Source organism: Xiphias gladius, chromosome 17 (assembly GCF_016859285.1).
Source record: "Xiphias gladius isolate SHS-SW01 ecotype Sanya breed wild chromosome 17, ASM1685928v1, whole genome shotgun sequence".
Classification (NCBI taxonomy): domain Eukaryota; kingdom Metazoa; phylum Chordata; class Actinopteri; order Istiophoriformes; family Xiphiidae; genus Xiphias; species Xiphias gladius.
In genome coordinates this window covers 17,158,214-17,173,870 of record NC_053416.1, presented here as the reverse complement: position 1 = coordinate 17,173,870, position 15,657 = coordinate 17,158,214, and the positions used below count along the sequence as shown (strand labels likewise).

General features: G+C 41.3%; 1 protein-coding gene across 3 annotated transcripts in view; it reads right to left on the bottom strand.

The window, feature by feature from the left end:
* ltbp3 (latent transforming growth factor beta binding protein 3) overlaps nt 1-15,256 on the bottom strand; it is a 38,801-nt gene extending 23,545 nt beyond the window's left edge. For all 3 annotated transcript variants that reach the window (XM_040150181.1, XM_040150183.1, XM_040150182.1), the window contains exon 1: nt 14,648-15,256. In XM_040150181.1, coding sequence (XP_040006115.1) covers nt 14,648-14,885 — 238 coding nt within the window. In that variant the 5' untranslated portion in view covers nt 14,886-15,256. The remainder of the gene's footprint in view (nt 1-14,647) is intronic.
* Nucleotides 15,257-15,657: the final 401 nt, after the last annotated feature.

Here is a 15,657-nt window from a genome sequence, read left to right as displayed (position 1 = left end):
TAATAAATATGGCAGACAGACACAAACGTTTGTGGCCTGAGCAGGGCCATGTAATATATCTATTCTGAACTGTACCACTGTAAAAGTTACACCAGCTTGACGGACTTACAGGTCCCTCCAGCCAGTCGGCAGCAACGTCTGAGCAGGAAAGCAGGTAAAGTCACTGATCTGTTTAACAGCTTCATTCTGACATATGGGAAAGATCTTGAAATCTATGGGAAAGCTGTTGGTTGGAGAGAGGTTCGTGGCATATACAGTATCCGCTACAGTTTTAAAGGGTCCCCCATTGTGTTATTTTAAGTCCAGTTGGTTTTGAACTTCCCACAGTAGAACAATCAGAGGAAAGAGAGAGAGAGAGAGGGAGGGAGAGAGTGGTGGGTTGGGGAAAACTGCAACTAGGTGATAAATCCTGGCAGAGATCAGAAAGAAAACTGAAACCAAACAGTATTACTAGTAGTACTAAGACAACTAATGATGTAATGGTGAAAGTTCAGCCAGGGATAGCCAGCGAATATCCTTGAGTTTCAGAATTACTACCAAAAAAAGTTTTTTTATCTTACTTTGCATGCATGTTTAAGCATGTATAAGCATATTTTTCTACAAAACCTTTGTCCTTTAATCAATGCAAAAAAACTCCTGAATGTTCTAATCCTACATGAAAATCTTAAAACAAACAGCCATACAAGTAATTCAGAAGAAAATGCAGAATAAATGAAGAACTTTGTTTTCAATTTCAGTAAATATCTGATTAAAGCTAAAATGAATAGTCGATTATTCAGACATTAATGTGCAACAATTTTGATAATTAATTAGACTCATTTAAAGTCTTTCTAGGCTCTGAGGAGTTGCCGGGCAACACTCTGTAAAGTGGCAAATTACTGTTTTTATGCTTCCGTTTCATATAGATTTAACAATCAGAGGCATAACATGTTAATTAGTGAGCTTAAGAGGTGCTGATAGGCAGGTTTTGTTACCTTAGCTGTTTCCCCCCATTTCCAGTATTTGTGCTCAGCTAAGCTAACTGTGTGCTGGCCCGATACTTAATGGAAAGATATTACAGTGATATGTATCTTGTAATCTAACTCTACCAGAAAGCGAATATTTCCCAAAATCCTGAACTATTCCTTTAAGCAAAAATGGCCAAAATTCCCTAGTTCCAGCTTCTCACACATGAATCTCTAGAGGTTTTCTTCTGTACTAGTACTGTAAATGGAGTATCTTCAGGTTTTGGACCAATGATCAGACAAAACAAGCAATTTGAAGAAAACTGGAAAACTATGATGGGCATTTTTCAATAGTACCTAGTAACTAGTATTAACTACATTCTATAGACCAAACAATGAATCAAGACACTAAGATTAATCAATAATGAAACTGTTAGTTGCAGCCCTAAATATGATCAAAGACATGAAAAAGCCTGAAAAATGAAGCAGTTTTTGATGCTGTGTGCAATGTTCACAGTTCAGTTCAATACGCAGCCTTATTATTTTCCAAAAGGCATTTCATCCAATCAGTTTACTCCGAATTATTCGATCTTTTACTATGGTTACAGTCAAAACTGTTATCCAGTTAGTGCAATTCTCTTATTCAACTCAGAGGAATTATTTCACCTGTCTCTTCCTCTCCTGAGACCACAACCAATCAAATTATACCTTCCTTGTCAAATACCGTTAAAAAATCATATTGTTGTCATTCAGTGCCTCCTCCTCCTTCGCGCCATGACCTTGCTAAACATCAGGTGTTACAGCCGTTCTTTATGTCCATCATCTCCACTACTTCAAATCCGCATCATAAAATCCAGTGCTACCGTTTACACCAAAGTAACATGTGTCACAAAAACATAATTAATCAAATTGTACACGTAGGTTTCTGTACATTGAATTACCACCTCTGCTTCTGTTACTACAACAAATACAACTAATCGCAAAACAGGGGTTCGTTTAGTTTAGGTGAAAAAGCACGGCTCAGTAATGTGTTTTTCCCCCTTTGGTACTTTTCACTATAATGCGTCACAGACCGCCCTGGCCAGTAAACACAAGCATAGAGTAGTTTCTATCATGATTTGATGATAAGTGTTAAGCTACACATTTTGTGGCTACTTTTTGTTGCCATTTGGAGCCGCAAAAAACTCTGCCGTTCACTATTTTGAGCTCGATCGAGCACTTTTCAGACCCAATCAAACCCATCTAAGAAATAAAATCCAGGCTAGAAATTGGATGTAGAAAATATCCAAAGGTTTCAGAAGAAAAGAGAGAAGAGGAGAGGAGGCCTCTTTCTGCTGCTGAGCCAAGTGTGCACACATGGAAGTAATTAGGTGCGAACTGCCAGGGAGTCTGGGCTGAAGCGTAATTAGGAGACTAGATCACTTTAAACACAGCAGGGACATCCTCACATAGTGAAAGTCAGGCAGAAAAATTAAAGGACCTCCGTAAAACAGCCAACTACAGGGGTACAAAATTTTAAATCTGAAGCAAGATGGATATTTAAGAAGCTGTCTTCCACTATCTACCACTATGTGACAATGGTCTCTAACCACTAAGGAATAGGTGCAGGCAGCAACACGCAGAATCAAGCTGGAAGACCCAGGAAATAGTAGGTGTGCAGCACAGACTGAAGACGGACTACTCAACTTAGTTCAACTTCTTCTGATATAAGAGAGTTTCCATGGTTCCGATTTCATCCCAGTACTGGATTTAGAATGAGAGGAAACTGGGAAAGATGCGGGGGTTGAAAATTGGGATTGCAGCCGCAGAACGTCAGGAAAAGAACCGCTTTCCAAATGTGATTACACAATCTAAACCCACATAGACTGGAAATACAATGCAGGGAAAGTCTAGGCTGAGGCCTCGTCTGGCTGGGATGGTGTCTGAATGAGACCACGTACTCTGATGTAGCACAGTCAGGGTCAATGCCACACTGATGAAACTCATAAACACAAAGGAAGGGGGAGGAATCGTATTACACATTTTGGGTTATATTTCTTGGGTGGGGACAGGGGTGGGGGTGATGTGAATGAAACCTTTTGATGTCAGAATAAGCCCAGTGTGATGCCATACAACACGCAGTGCAATACACAGCTGCAACTGTGAGCACACCTCCTCCTACAGTCTTGACAGGGTTATTCCTGTCTCTAAGAACTTCCATAAAAATGTTTGGGCACAAAGTTTGTACAGGTGTTGTCTAGACTAAAATTATGTCAATTTTGCATTAATCATTCAAAGGCAGCAATGAGTCATTTCTGTTTAAAAATCACTGTAGCTAGAGCTGTCTCTACTAAGTGTACCACTACTCTAGTATATGCATAGATCCAGCTTTTCCCTCCTGATACGATTCAGATACATCAACTCGGGAGGCGCGTATATAGAGTACAGATTCAAAGGTTGGAGAAGAAAAGAATAAAGGAGATAGCGCTCTCTTTTTCTTACACTGAAAATGTTCATCTCCCATGGAGCGAACAGAAAGGATTTTTATGTGAGGTAACATGAGGTTGCACTAAAAACGGAGTCTGCAGCTGATAGCCGAAACACTCACATTAGGAAGACGCTGTACTTAATGTGGACCAGTCAAATCAAGATCAAATCGAACTTTAGTTGTATAGCACCTTGTACGGGTTAGTGCAGTTAAAGAAGCGCTTTACAGATTACTGATTAAGTGATAATAAGACAGGAAAATATATATATATGAATACATAATAGATTGATGAACATTTTATAATAACACCAATAAAATATATGAAAATAAATGAAAAACAATAAAATAAATAAAAGGCAATAACAAATAAAAAGGATGAGAGGGAGTCACATCAGAGCCCACACCAAATCTACTTGATTAGGTCAGTGTTTGCGTGCATAGTGTGTATTCTCCTACACTGCCTACTAGTACATGCAGTGTTTGTGACTTTCTGTTTGGTGCATAATAATCTCACAGGCTGGCTCATGGCTGTTCTGTGACTGGTGAGTTTTACAGTGACTCATGAAACACACTGTTTTTTATGCATGTCACGTGTCACAAAAAATAAAAGTATGAGGTCTTGATATTAATGATAGCTCAGTTGGAAAGATGCCTTGTTCGTGTCTCTGTGCAGTTTGTTGGTCTGTTGAACATGCTTTTGGCATAAAGAGCACATGGAGCATTATTTACAAAGCCTCTAATATCATTCTAAACATAGAATCGGATCATCAAATGTCAAATGTCCAATTTTACATGTGCAAAGAGCAGCAGCAGGGAAAATTGTAGACTTCCATAGTTAATAGGATGTTCTAAAGAATGTTTGTGATGTGAAAAAATATATATAAATTGTAGATGGTGTACTTTTTTTTGATTTACAGTTCTTTTGTTACTGTCTTCTTGTATCATATATATTATATTCATTTTTACCTGTTACCTGTTTCTGTATACATTTTAATTTAACACATATTGGGTTTACTTGTAATGAAAAATTCATAATAACACATTTTATTTATAGAACGCGTTTCAAGATACTCAAAGACACTTTACATGGCAAGTTAAATAAAAGATCCTAGATAACTAAAATCATACTAAAGGTTATGTATAATGACTAAAATTGCCTTGCTTAGGCTGATGTGATTGTTCAGCATACTTTCAAACTGCACACAGAGCTATTAGGAACATCCATTAGTCTGTTTTGATAAGTGGAAAAATCGTACAATTTTCCCAACCTAAATGTCCCCTTTATTTTTTATCAGAATGAAGGCTAAAAACTGCATTTTAACAGCAGTGATGGTTATAAACTTTTTGGCAAAATCCAGTCAATAACTCTACAAAAAGGGGTTCATCCCAGCTCCACACAGCATCCAATTTTCAAAGTTTAAATCAGTGTCTCATTTCTGTTTGTCTTCAGAGCTCCAGCAGGACTGGATAATTTGTATCTTATAATAACATACAGTGACTCTACCCCTTTACATCTGACTTTTTCATTTAAGTTCAAGCCATACTGGCAATGCAAGGGCTAATGTTTTCTGCAGATCTTGTATGTGAACGGGTGTGTTCGTCTGTGCATGTGAGTTATTAACCGGAGGGTGTGCTGTCTCCTGGAGAGCCGCTGTGGTTAAGTGACTGCACCACATTACACACTGCAAAGAGCATAAAGCTTTAAAGTTGAGATCATAACAAGGATTTTACTTTCCAGTGGACTTTCCCTTTAAATCATCACCTCAGAGTTCATTAGCAGAATTTATGACACGCAGTCGCCCATTGGGTCTCCTCGCCAGTCAGCTCAGCCTCTCACAGGCAGCCACTCTTCTGTTTTGTACCACACCTTTGTCTTTATGGATTTAACACATTCCTGAGACTAGAGGTGGTGTGTGATTAAAAATCAAATGCACCTAAGAGTTATTTGGTGGTCTGAATGAATGTGAGGCATGAACAGGGCCGACTTGCTGAATGGTGGGGGGTTGGACTTGTCGATGTGAAGGAGTTATGGTATCATGGACCTCATTTTCCACATGGCCTTGTCAAAGAAAATGGAGGAAGTTCAGAACTATCCAGGATCCCATTCAAGGATTACTCATCTTGCATCTATGGGATTTGAATCTGCACAAAGTAGTGAGTCAATTACTTTTTTTACAGTGTGTCTTCTTTCAATAACAAAGTGAAAGAAGACACAATGTATTGCCATTAAATGTATAGCTGCATTTTTCCCATATAAGGCTTCAGTTAAGCTAAGAAAACATTGAAAGTTGACTTTATCCTTTGCTGACATGCCTTTGAAACCTAACTTAATATTGAATGTCAGCTTGCAGGTATGTTCCAAGACAGTCAGGAAGCATATAATTTTCCCACGCAGCGCTCACTCCAACTAAAGAGTGAACTAAACTGAAAAAGAAAAAGGCAGAAAAACGGGAAAAAAGTCTTTGTCTTCAAGCTGAAGAGTGCTTCATGTTACATACGAGTGAGAGCTCTTTCTTCTTTATGTCATGATTCTCTCCAAGATGAGAAAGACAGATCTCTTCACAGCATGAGATGGTAGAGGGAAGATATTATAAACAGTATCTGGGAAAGTGAGGGAATAAAGAAGCAGAGATGTAAAATCCAGAGAGCAGAAAGTGTGACGTTTCAGTGGGATTATTGTGATTCCCAGACAGTTTTTTTTCCTTTAAGGAAAAACATACTGCACATTCCCCAACTGCTAAATCAGCACGCCTAGTGTAACTAACAGGATGTACTTAAAAGAGACACCATGAGTGTCCATGAAAAGATGGACGCCATTTTTCATATTTTTAGAAAACTAATGGAAGGAACTGGCAGTGGGGAAATTATACTAGTCTGTCCTTTTTCACAAGCTGAACAGAAAAAAAGTCTTTGCACAGGCATGTATGTTTGTTGACTGAGAAAGAAAGAAAGAACGAAAGAAAGGGTTGCCCTCTGAGTGCCCTGTGACCACCCACTCACTCCTCCTGTCTGGAGATGACGCATTGTCAGCCCCCTCCCTCCACAGCGTCCTTTCAGCCGCAGCCGCACCCTCCAAGCACAAAAACAACAAATTACAGCCCTACAAACCACAGCTGAAAAAAAAAAAAAAAAAAAAAAAAACCCAGCCCACTGAACCGAAAGCTACTGCACACATCATCTCTCACCATACAGATTATACAATGGCCTGATCTGTCCCTGTCTTTCAACACACTCATATTCTGGCAGAACTACAAATACCAATTTACCTACTCTGCAAGATTCAGACACCGAAATCAGTGGTGATGCTCATTGGGTCACTTTCACTATGATTCAGTCCGAGTCTGAATCGAACCATTCAGATATATAAAAATGGAAGCCATACTTTTTGGTCAACATGTGATTAATTCCACGGTGTTGTCAGCTCAGACAGATACAGGACTAAACATTGTGATACTACCACGAGCTGTGTTACCACAAGCGGAGTTTTCCAATTGTTACATTTAACTGTAACTGTGATACATGGTGCAGATTCAGACTTGTAACACACAGCCCTTTATTACTAAACTCTATACTATATCACTGTATCTACTGTTTATCCTATATCAGTGGAGTTTCAGTGGAGGAAATGATCACAAATTGATTCAGATTTAATGTAGAGCCAAGCATATTTTGATATAACACTTCAAAAAATATTTACTCAAACATCTTTTCTCACTTGCGTCTTTTATTGGGTCCATCAGCTAATAATCATTGTCATCACATCATACATCTTGTTGTCACCTCTAGGTTGCCAGGCGACCAACAGGGATTCCAGGAAGTCACTGTACCTGGCCAAAAAATAGTCCCTAACCTAAGACACTGTAAAATCTCATCTCGAAATTTTTACACTTTGGTTTTTGTAAATATTAAGCAAACGAGATATATTGTGTAAATAAAGCACCACTAGCACCTCTGATTGATTAAATGTTATTGTCAAAAGTTTCATTTAATCTAGGTTTAAAAAGTATTCCCATGAGTATTCCCCTTTGTAGTGTTTTACTACTATCCAATACCATCTCTCGTGACCTGAGAGAACGTTGACTAAACAACACTGGGTCCCATAAGCTGTAAACACATGCCGCTAGAGCCACTCTTTAAAAATAGGGGAACGGCTTTCATTTTATGACGCGCTTCCCTTTACCATCAGCTCCAAAGCAGGAAACCGCATCCCCAAATACGCCTACCATCAACTGGCACTGTGAGACCACATACCACACGAAGTGAGAAAGAGCAACGTATGAAGTGGGTCAGACTCCTACAGCTGATCCAGACGTTGGGAGTAAATGACATAATCGCTGCCTTTTGAAAACACAAACCTGCGTACGCATTCCTCCTCCCCCTGCAGAGGTTTCTGTGCTCCATCAAACCACCGAAACTAAGCGGCCTCGGCCTCAGCTATCCAAACAATACTGCCGCCATTTTCCAGACTCGACCACCGTCACCAAAGGCATTCATTACCTCTAACAGTCAGCCTAAGACAACAGTTTGTTAACCTTACAGAACTGCAACGATGACGATGAGCAGACTCATCCTGAGAAACTGAAGCAGCCATTGTCTGGAAGATCAGGATGGATCTTAGTAAGGAGGTTCGCAATCATCCAAATGGAAATCGAAATTTGCCTGGCACAATGTTATTTTTACATGTCATGGAAATATGTGGTGCGATTTCAGTTTAGTTTTGGGTGGGCACAGATCCAGCGTTACCCTGTCACTCTCCTCTGGCAGGGATGTTTGTTGGAAAGAGAGCCAGGGAGTCAGACAGGATCTTGGCATAAATATGGATGATGTCATATAATGAATGTCTAAAAGCCTTGGCTATAGGAACTGGAGGGAAGGCAGGTAGAGGAGTGCTGACAGTGCTCCGCTGAGATTATGTCAGATACCTGCCCTGCAGGATACTCAGCACTTAGCACTGGAGAGCGTAGCAGGTAATGTCTGTAGGTTGCACACGCTCAGGCCACGGCAGCAGGCAGCGCTGGCAGAGGCTGTGTTATTCTGTTTACACTAGCTAATCACTACAGCTACAGGGTCCTGCATGGTGTGGGTGCAGTCCCTAGCGCTCGCATTCCTCCGAGCAGCTTTAAATAACTGCTCCATTTCTCCCCCTTGCTAAGCAAATGGAGGAGAGTGTTAAAGATGGCAAAGAAGGCTGTTTGTTTGAGCTGGATTCAGTACACTACTCGTGAGCACCAAAGACACTTAGGTACACGCACACATGCAAATACATACACTGTTCTCTTGTGACATTCAAAAAAACTCCTCTAATTGCTGCTTTGTTTAACAAACTGAATTTACCAAGATGCTTTTTTCAACCTACACAACCAAATGGGCTTTTTTTACAGGAAGTAATGACATGGAGGAGTCTGATTTCATGGGAAAGTCCTGCTAAGATGAGGATTTTTGCTCTGAATTACTGTTGTGGCGCAACCTTGACAAATGTAAATACAGAAAGAAATTACTGTGGCTTTACCCCTTGTAACAACCACCCTTCTTTTGGGAGTGGTTGCCCTAAATTGAAACAAATGGACAGTTTTAAACCCTTGTGATTAATTCACACACAAGGTTTTCACATATTTATCACACGGTTGAACTGACTGACTGCTTTGAAGGTATAGTAGGGAGAAACTATGTTTTATGCCTTTTACCCATCTGTGAATTGTACCTTGTTTATTTTGATGACTGGGTGTGCTTTTTTAAAGCCTAATCCATTGATACATACATGTTCCTATTCTTAGAAAATTTCATTTGAGTCTGTGAAAGTTCTACATACTAATAGTGTCCCACTTGCGAAACAATGGTAAAAGGTTCATGAAAATGGCACGCCCAAATAACCCCCTGTATTATTTCCCCAGTATGCATAAATAGACAGGGAGAGGTGATAGAATGTGCATCCAAAAATATTAAAACACACCCTTGACACGGATTTGAAGATCAGCCCGCAAACACACATGACGCCAAAGGTAAGAAGCTTCCACGATAAATAAGCTGCACATGAATGTGCATGAGCCTCCCCAAGCATGTGTGTTTGTGTTTGAGAGGGTGTGAGCGCAGGAGTCGTGCCCAACTTTGCCTCTGAGCTCAGTCCAACCTGTGGCAAAAATCCGGAGTGCTGCAGGTTTTTGGTCGCCCGTGTTAGACCGCCTTCCCCAGGATTGGCACGAGAGAAAGAAGAGTGTTTGGGTAAGAGCAGAGGGCTTTGAAAGGTAAAATAAACTCACCTCCTAAACAGAGAGACAGCAGAACCAGCTCCATCTACTGTATTTGACTGACTTTTCTTTATTCAGGCTCCCATGGATCTCTGACCCATGCCAAGGGAAAACCAAAACAAACCACAGGCCTACTACTGTCACTTTAAATACAGAACCACATGGGAAATCCTGAAATAGCCATATCCACTTCTCATGATGTCCATTTTAGGGGAGACAAGCCCAGACTTAGATATGATAAGACCACTTCCTGTCCATCATGAGGTCCTGTGCTTTTATTTATCCCAGAAAGAGACGGGAATCTAGAGCAGCCCGGCCGTCTGGAGCCCTGTTAAAGATGAGATGCTGTGGAGATGCAGAGGACAGATAAAGCTCATAGGACTGTCTGGGAGCTGAGCGGCTGCTGTCAGTAAGCCTGACAGATGGGATACCTCTGTGCCAGCAACAGCAAGGAAAAATTAGACTTGGGCTTATTGTTATTGGAAAAAACATACTTCGGTCAGAACAACCAAGGCATGTTTACAGATACTATTTTTATATAACCTACCTTGAAGGAATATCTTTGATGACCACTGAAAGCATAACTCTTCCATTCACAAGTGGGCAAAGTGTGAGACAGTTTCATACACATAAACAAAAACGCCTGGCCCCCAAGAAGCGAAAAAGCATTGTCCGATTCTCTTCCTCTCCCTATCCTACAATTTACAGCAAGCTCGCAAGTGCTGAGCAGTAGAAAAAATAAAGAAGTTGGCTGTTGGATGATTTGTAAGCCAAACACATGGAGATAATTTCAAAGGCAGTCTTCATCTGCCAGTAAACAAGATTAGATTCAAGAGAGACATGCCATCGCAGCATGCAAAGTTCATTCAAGATTTTTACAATTTTGCAATTTGCCAATCCAACGTCCACCAACTGTCACATGCATGATCTCATGATCCCTTCTGACTCTTTCTGAATGCTTTGCTATATAATAAATTCAAGTGTAATAAACAGCACAAGATGAACTCATTCTTTTATTCCTGACATAAATGATAACATTGCCTCTGCCTTCACCAGGCTTTGAAGTTTCCCTACGTTCATCAGTTCTAGGAAGTGCACGGAGAAATAAAGATCTATTAATGACATGTGGATTCCCTGGAAACATACGACCAGAGCATATCTGGCACATTTTACCTTAATTGCAATGGTATTTATGTCATTCAGATTTAAATACGTCAAGTAAGTGTTCATCTGTTAATGATAAAGTTTCTTAATCTGATAAGTATGCAGTATATGAACGGTAGTATATGGTAGAGCTCAGAGAACATGTGTAAAATGGTGATTGCACAGATAGACTGCTATGATGTATTGTGTATACTGTACATTAATTTAGACCAGTACTGAGTCTAATTGCTACTTGCTTAACCATAACAGATATTCTGTAATCACTGACAATAAGTGCAGTGTTACAGCTCAGTAGAAGCTCTCTCAAATAGGTCATAAAGTACAAAGCGATCTGTCATTCAGGTGATTTGTCCTCATGTACAGCAGACTGAGAGGATCTGCTCTGCTGAACATCTGGGTGGTCGTCTGTCTGTCTGTCTGTCTCAGACTGGGACAGCATAATCACACACTGTGCAGATCAAACATGTCATAACTTACATTTATGGCTCGAATGAAATTAAGATGATTGATGTTCGTGAATAAACTTTTTTTTTTTTTTTTAATAAGGAAGCTCATGAATGCAGGCAAACAAATCTACTCCAGTATATTGCTGGAACAAGTGACAGCAATTGACAGAGTAAATGTCTAAAGCTTTAATCAATAAGTTTATATTAAGTATGAGTTAAATGTATATATATAATGTGAAAGGCATTGCTCATAGTGACTTGCATGGAGCGTTTTGATGTCTTTCGGCTGATTGTTTTTGTTTCTCAGCCCACAAGTGCACTGTTTTGAGACTCTCGCGCCTTCCGGGCTACTATTTTTAGTGAAAAATGCAACCCGAGGAGAAAATGAATGTCTGAACCAAATTTCATGGCAATCGCATCCAATATATGTGTCGGTATTTCAGTTTAGACCAAAGTCATGGATCACGCCACCAGCATGACTAAGGAAACATTCGCTGGTTCTGTTTCATGTCACTGTAAATGGAATGCTTTCGGTTTTAGACAGCTGGTCAGAAAAAGTAAATAATGTGAAAACAACTCCCTGGAAGCACAGACCTCTTCCAACACTGACATGTTCTCCAGTGTGTTCTCCAACTGTTTAACCCTGGGACATCCGTTATTTCACTGAAATTTTTGTTTAAATCAATTTACAATCCTGTAAACATTCCCTTAGGATTTTAGCTATATGTTTTCTAAATATTTCAGTGGAGCAGACGTATACTATGTAACAGCAACGTCCCCAGTTAGTGTGTTAGTCATCCCCATGTTTTCAGTCACTGGATCATGTCAACCTGGGCTGTGAAGGTTAAAAAAAAGGTCGTTTTCAAACAGGTTCTCTTTCTATTACTTTCGAAGTCATGGCCATAAAAATGATCTTCATCTGTTGGCAGGATTCCTGGATCCAGATCACCACTAAAACCTGACTGCTTCTTGGCCTGTCCGCCAAAGGCCAGCCAAATTCAGAAAAGTACTTACCTTACTGTGGAAGTCCTTGTGCATATCGAAGTACACAGATGTACAAATGTATTTCTGCACTTCCACATAGTGACAGGAACTGCATTTCTTTTGAGGAAAGGTTTGGGTTTGGCCTGGTTGTGCTGACGTCACAACCACTCAAATATGGAAAAGTCTTCATATTGCTGCTGCTACAGCCATGGCCCTTTTAACACAGCAGAGAGAATTTTCCACTTGTCCACACTACATTCCAGCCCTGACACTGAACATCACACATCTCCTCTCCAAGCTGAGGTCAAACCCACTATCCGCTGCTGCAAAAACTCGTACAACTCAGCCAGGGTCTGTTTTCAGATACTTTGATTGTGAAACCCTGGAGACAGGTGACTGTAGAGCAGTTTCACTATCCGGGGCCAAATGTGAAGCACCCTGATGTATTCCTGGAATTTAAAATGTCTTTCTTGAATTACTTGCCACGGAAGCCCCAAAACGTGACGCAACACAAAGAAACCGGAGGAGAAGAGGGAGGCCTGGTATCTAAGCCAGCTCTCCCGACTCTACACGGTGTCAAGGAGGAAGAGTACTGTCACGGCGCTACAAGCAGGATTCACTTGACCTCGATTAAATCCAGACTGCTTACTTCCACATGGGCATACCTAAGAAAACAGCTGGAGAGACTACATCTGTATGACAAACTACAACTCCTCTGTACTGCAAAAACTGTGTGTGATAACCGTAAGAAGCACCACAACCATGCACCTTAGAGTCAATAACTGTCTTATGCTTTATTCTTCCTGACTTCCTTGTTGTATTTCTACAGACAAAAGGCACTGCTTAAGAGCCATTTTTCATTCAGTAGTACTGTATCTAAGCTTCTCCTTTAAAATCCAAACATAAAAACATGTGTTATCATTCAGAGCGACTGGTAAACTCTGGACAAAATCACAATTAAGAATGTAGTGGGGGGAAAAAATGGGGATTTTAAAGGTAGAAAGATATGTTATGATTTGAGTTATGAGGAGCAGTTCATTCGAATGTGCTCTATTTTTTGTAAGAAAGAAAAGAATGGAAAATGGTTCTGGCACCAATGTGATGTCCACGGAAATATGAAGCCGTTGCATCACGTACCGCTGCCTCTGAAGTGCTGTTATCATCTGTAATTTATTATTTTAGCGTAGTGTAATGTAGTAGTTAATGTATTAGTTTTGTTAAGAACACAGGGTTTATATCGTGCCATGTTCAGATATTTTGAAACAGAGAAAAACAAAGTGACTAATAATCAGCCTCTGCTGATACAAAGACAGAAATGACTTGGACCATCGTTTATGGGACGCCAATGTCCACTACAGAGACGTCAGTGAGAGGCTGAAGCTCCTTTACCAGTTTTACGCTCACTTCATCACAGCTGAACCTCTCTGAACGAGTAATAAGTCTCGCTGAGGATCTCATTCTCTACACTGAGCGGGTAGGAGGAAAGTGGACCGGTGAGAGCCAGTTCTGGGCAAGAGACTGACTTAGACAGCAAGGCTCCATGCCTCACCACAGCTGATCTGATACAGCGCAGAAAGGCTCCACTCATGCCAACCAGACACTGGAGTGGGGGGGGGGGGTACAGATCTTAAGAGTACATTTATATGCTATGTAATGAGACATGCCTCACTAATTAAAGTGTAATATGGGAACATTTTCCTTCAGTGCAGTGGAGGGTAAACCCACCTCACCTCATCTTAACCGAAGATTTATTTGCAAAGCAGAGTTTATACCCACTTGAAATAAATGTTAATGCCATGAATCCATGGTGGATATCAGTAGCTTGTATTACACTGAGCTACGATATGATGCCTATATCTCCTTGATATTTGTCTCTATGGGTTTATGTTGGCCTGGCTAATCACTCACAGGAGGTCATAGTTTATATTTTTGACAGGGTTAAACAAAGGTGGTACAGTCACAGAGGACATGCCCTGGACCGAAATACCATTTTGTGATACGGTATGTGTGCTCTTCTTGATAAAGTATTTTATTTGAGAGACATTTTACTTCACGACAGAGGCAAAAGTCGTACTTCTTACTCAGCTACACTTCACCGATCTGACAGCAAGGTTTTACATGTGATCGTGGAATATGTTGCACTGTTACAGATAGCGATAGAGAGTTGTTAGGGGGTTGTCTGATTATTTTGATATGTCACTTTTTTTCATGCCAGGTGGTATTTACAGATACCTCCACAAAACGTCCATTCATAAGCAACCAAACAGGCCCCTGTCCGTCTCTGCAGGGGGAAAAACTAGAAACCCGGAGGTCAGGGCAGCGCTATTAGTTAATCGCAGCGGCCTAGTTATATCCCCTCATAAATAAAGAGCATTGTTCCAGCAGCCTCGCACTCACCGACCCTGAAGCCCTGTCCGATGAGCGTGTCGGCCGCCTGCCCGTTCTCCGCGATCAGCGTGGTGTTGTTGCCCTGCTCGCAGGTATCCTGACACTGTCCCTTCAGGCAGATCCGCTTGCAGATGAGAGGAGCGATGACCACCTTGAAGCGCTCCCGTGTGGAGGAGCGCTCCGTGCACCACACCAGCCTGTGGACGCTCAGCCAGATGACAAGCAGATGGGAGATCAGAGAGGGCATCCTGGCATCCTTCACTGCCCTCCACAGAGACCCGGGGACATTCAATCACAAGCTGAGGGGCTCGGCTCCAGCTCGAAGGCGCCTGCTTTGTTAACCGAGGCAGATATTTGACGTCTCATGCGGCGGAAAAAAAAAAAAAAAAAAAAAAAAAAAGCGCGTCCTCCCTCCTGTTTTCTCTCCTTACGGGGAAAGAAAAAAAAAAAATCACTTTCCTCGCGTACCCAAGTGATCCGTCTGTAAAACCGCCACGCTTGGCATCTTTAGAGTCTCTTGGTGCCCTCTTGGCCGTTGTTTCAAAAGTTACCCCCGCTTTTGTGGCTCTTCCTTCTTCTTCTTCTCGCCTGTCGCTTTGGAGAGCTGCAGAGAGTGCGTATGTGGGTTTGGGAGAGAAAGAAGGGAGGAGAGGGAGGAGAGGAGAAGGGGTTAGCCAACCCTCTCTGGAGAAACCTGGCAGCTGGCCAGCCAGGCGGCGCAGCAGCAAAGCTTAAAGTGGTTTCCTTGTCCCCCCCCACACACACACACAGACACACACACACACACCCTTCTCTCCTGTCTTCTCCTCTGCTGCCCCCGCACAGACCCCACTCTGCAAATCATAGCTGCACAGCTGTGTGTGTCACTCTGAAAATAAGAAATCCTGACATGTAATATATTGCTGTCTACACCTTTGTGTCTGATGAGAGCTTATGAGGGGAGAAAATACAATGTATGAGCATGTGACTGAGCTATGCATACTGATCAATCAGAAAGCCCTGTTAATTGGTAAACTACT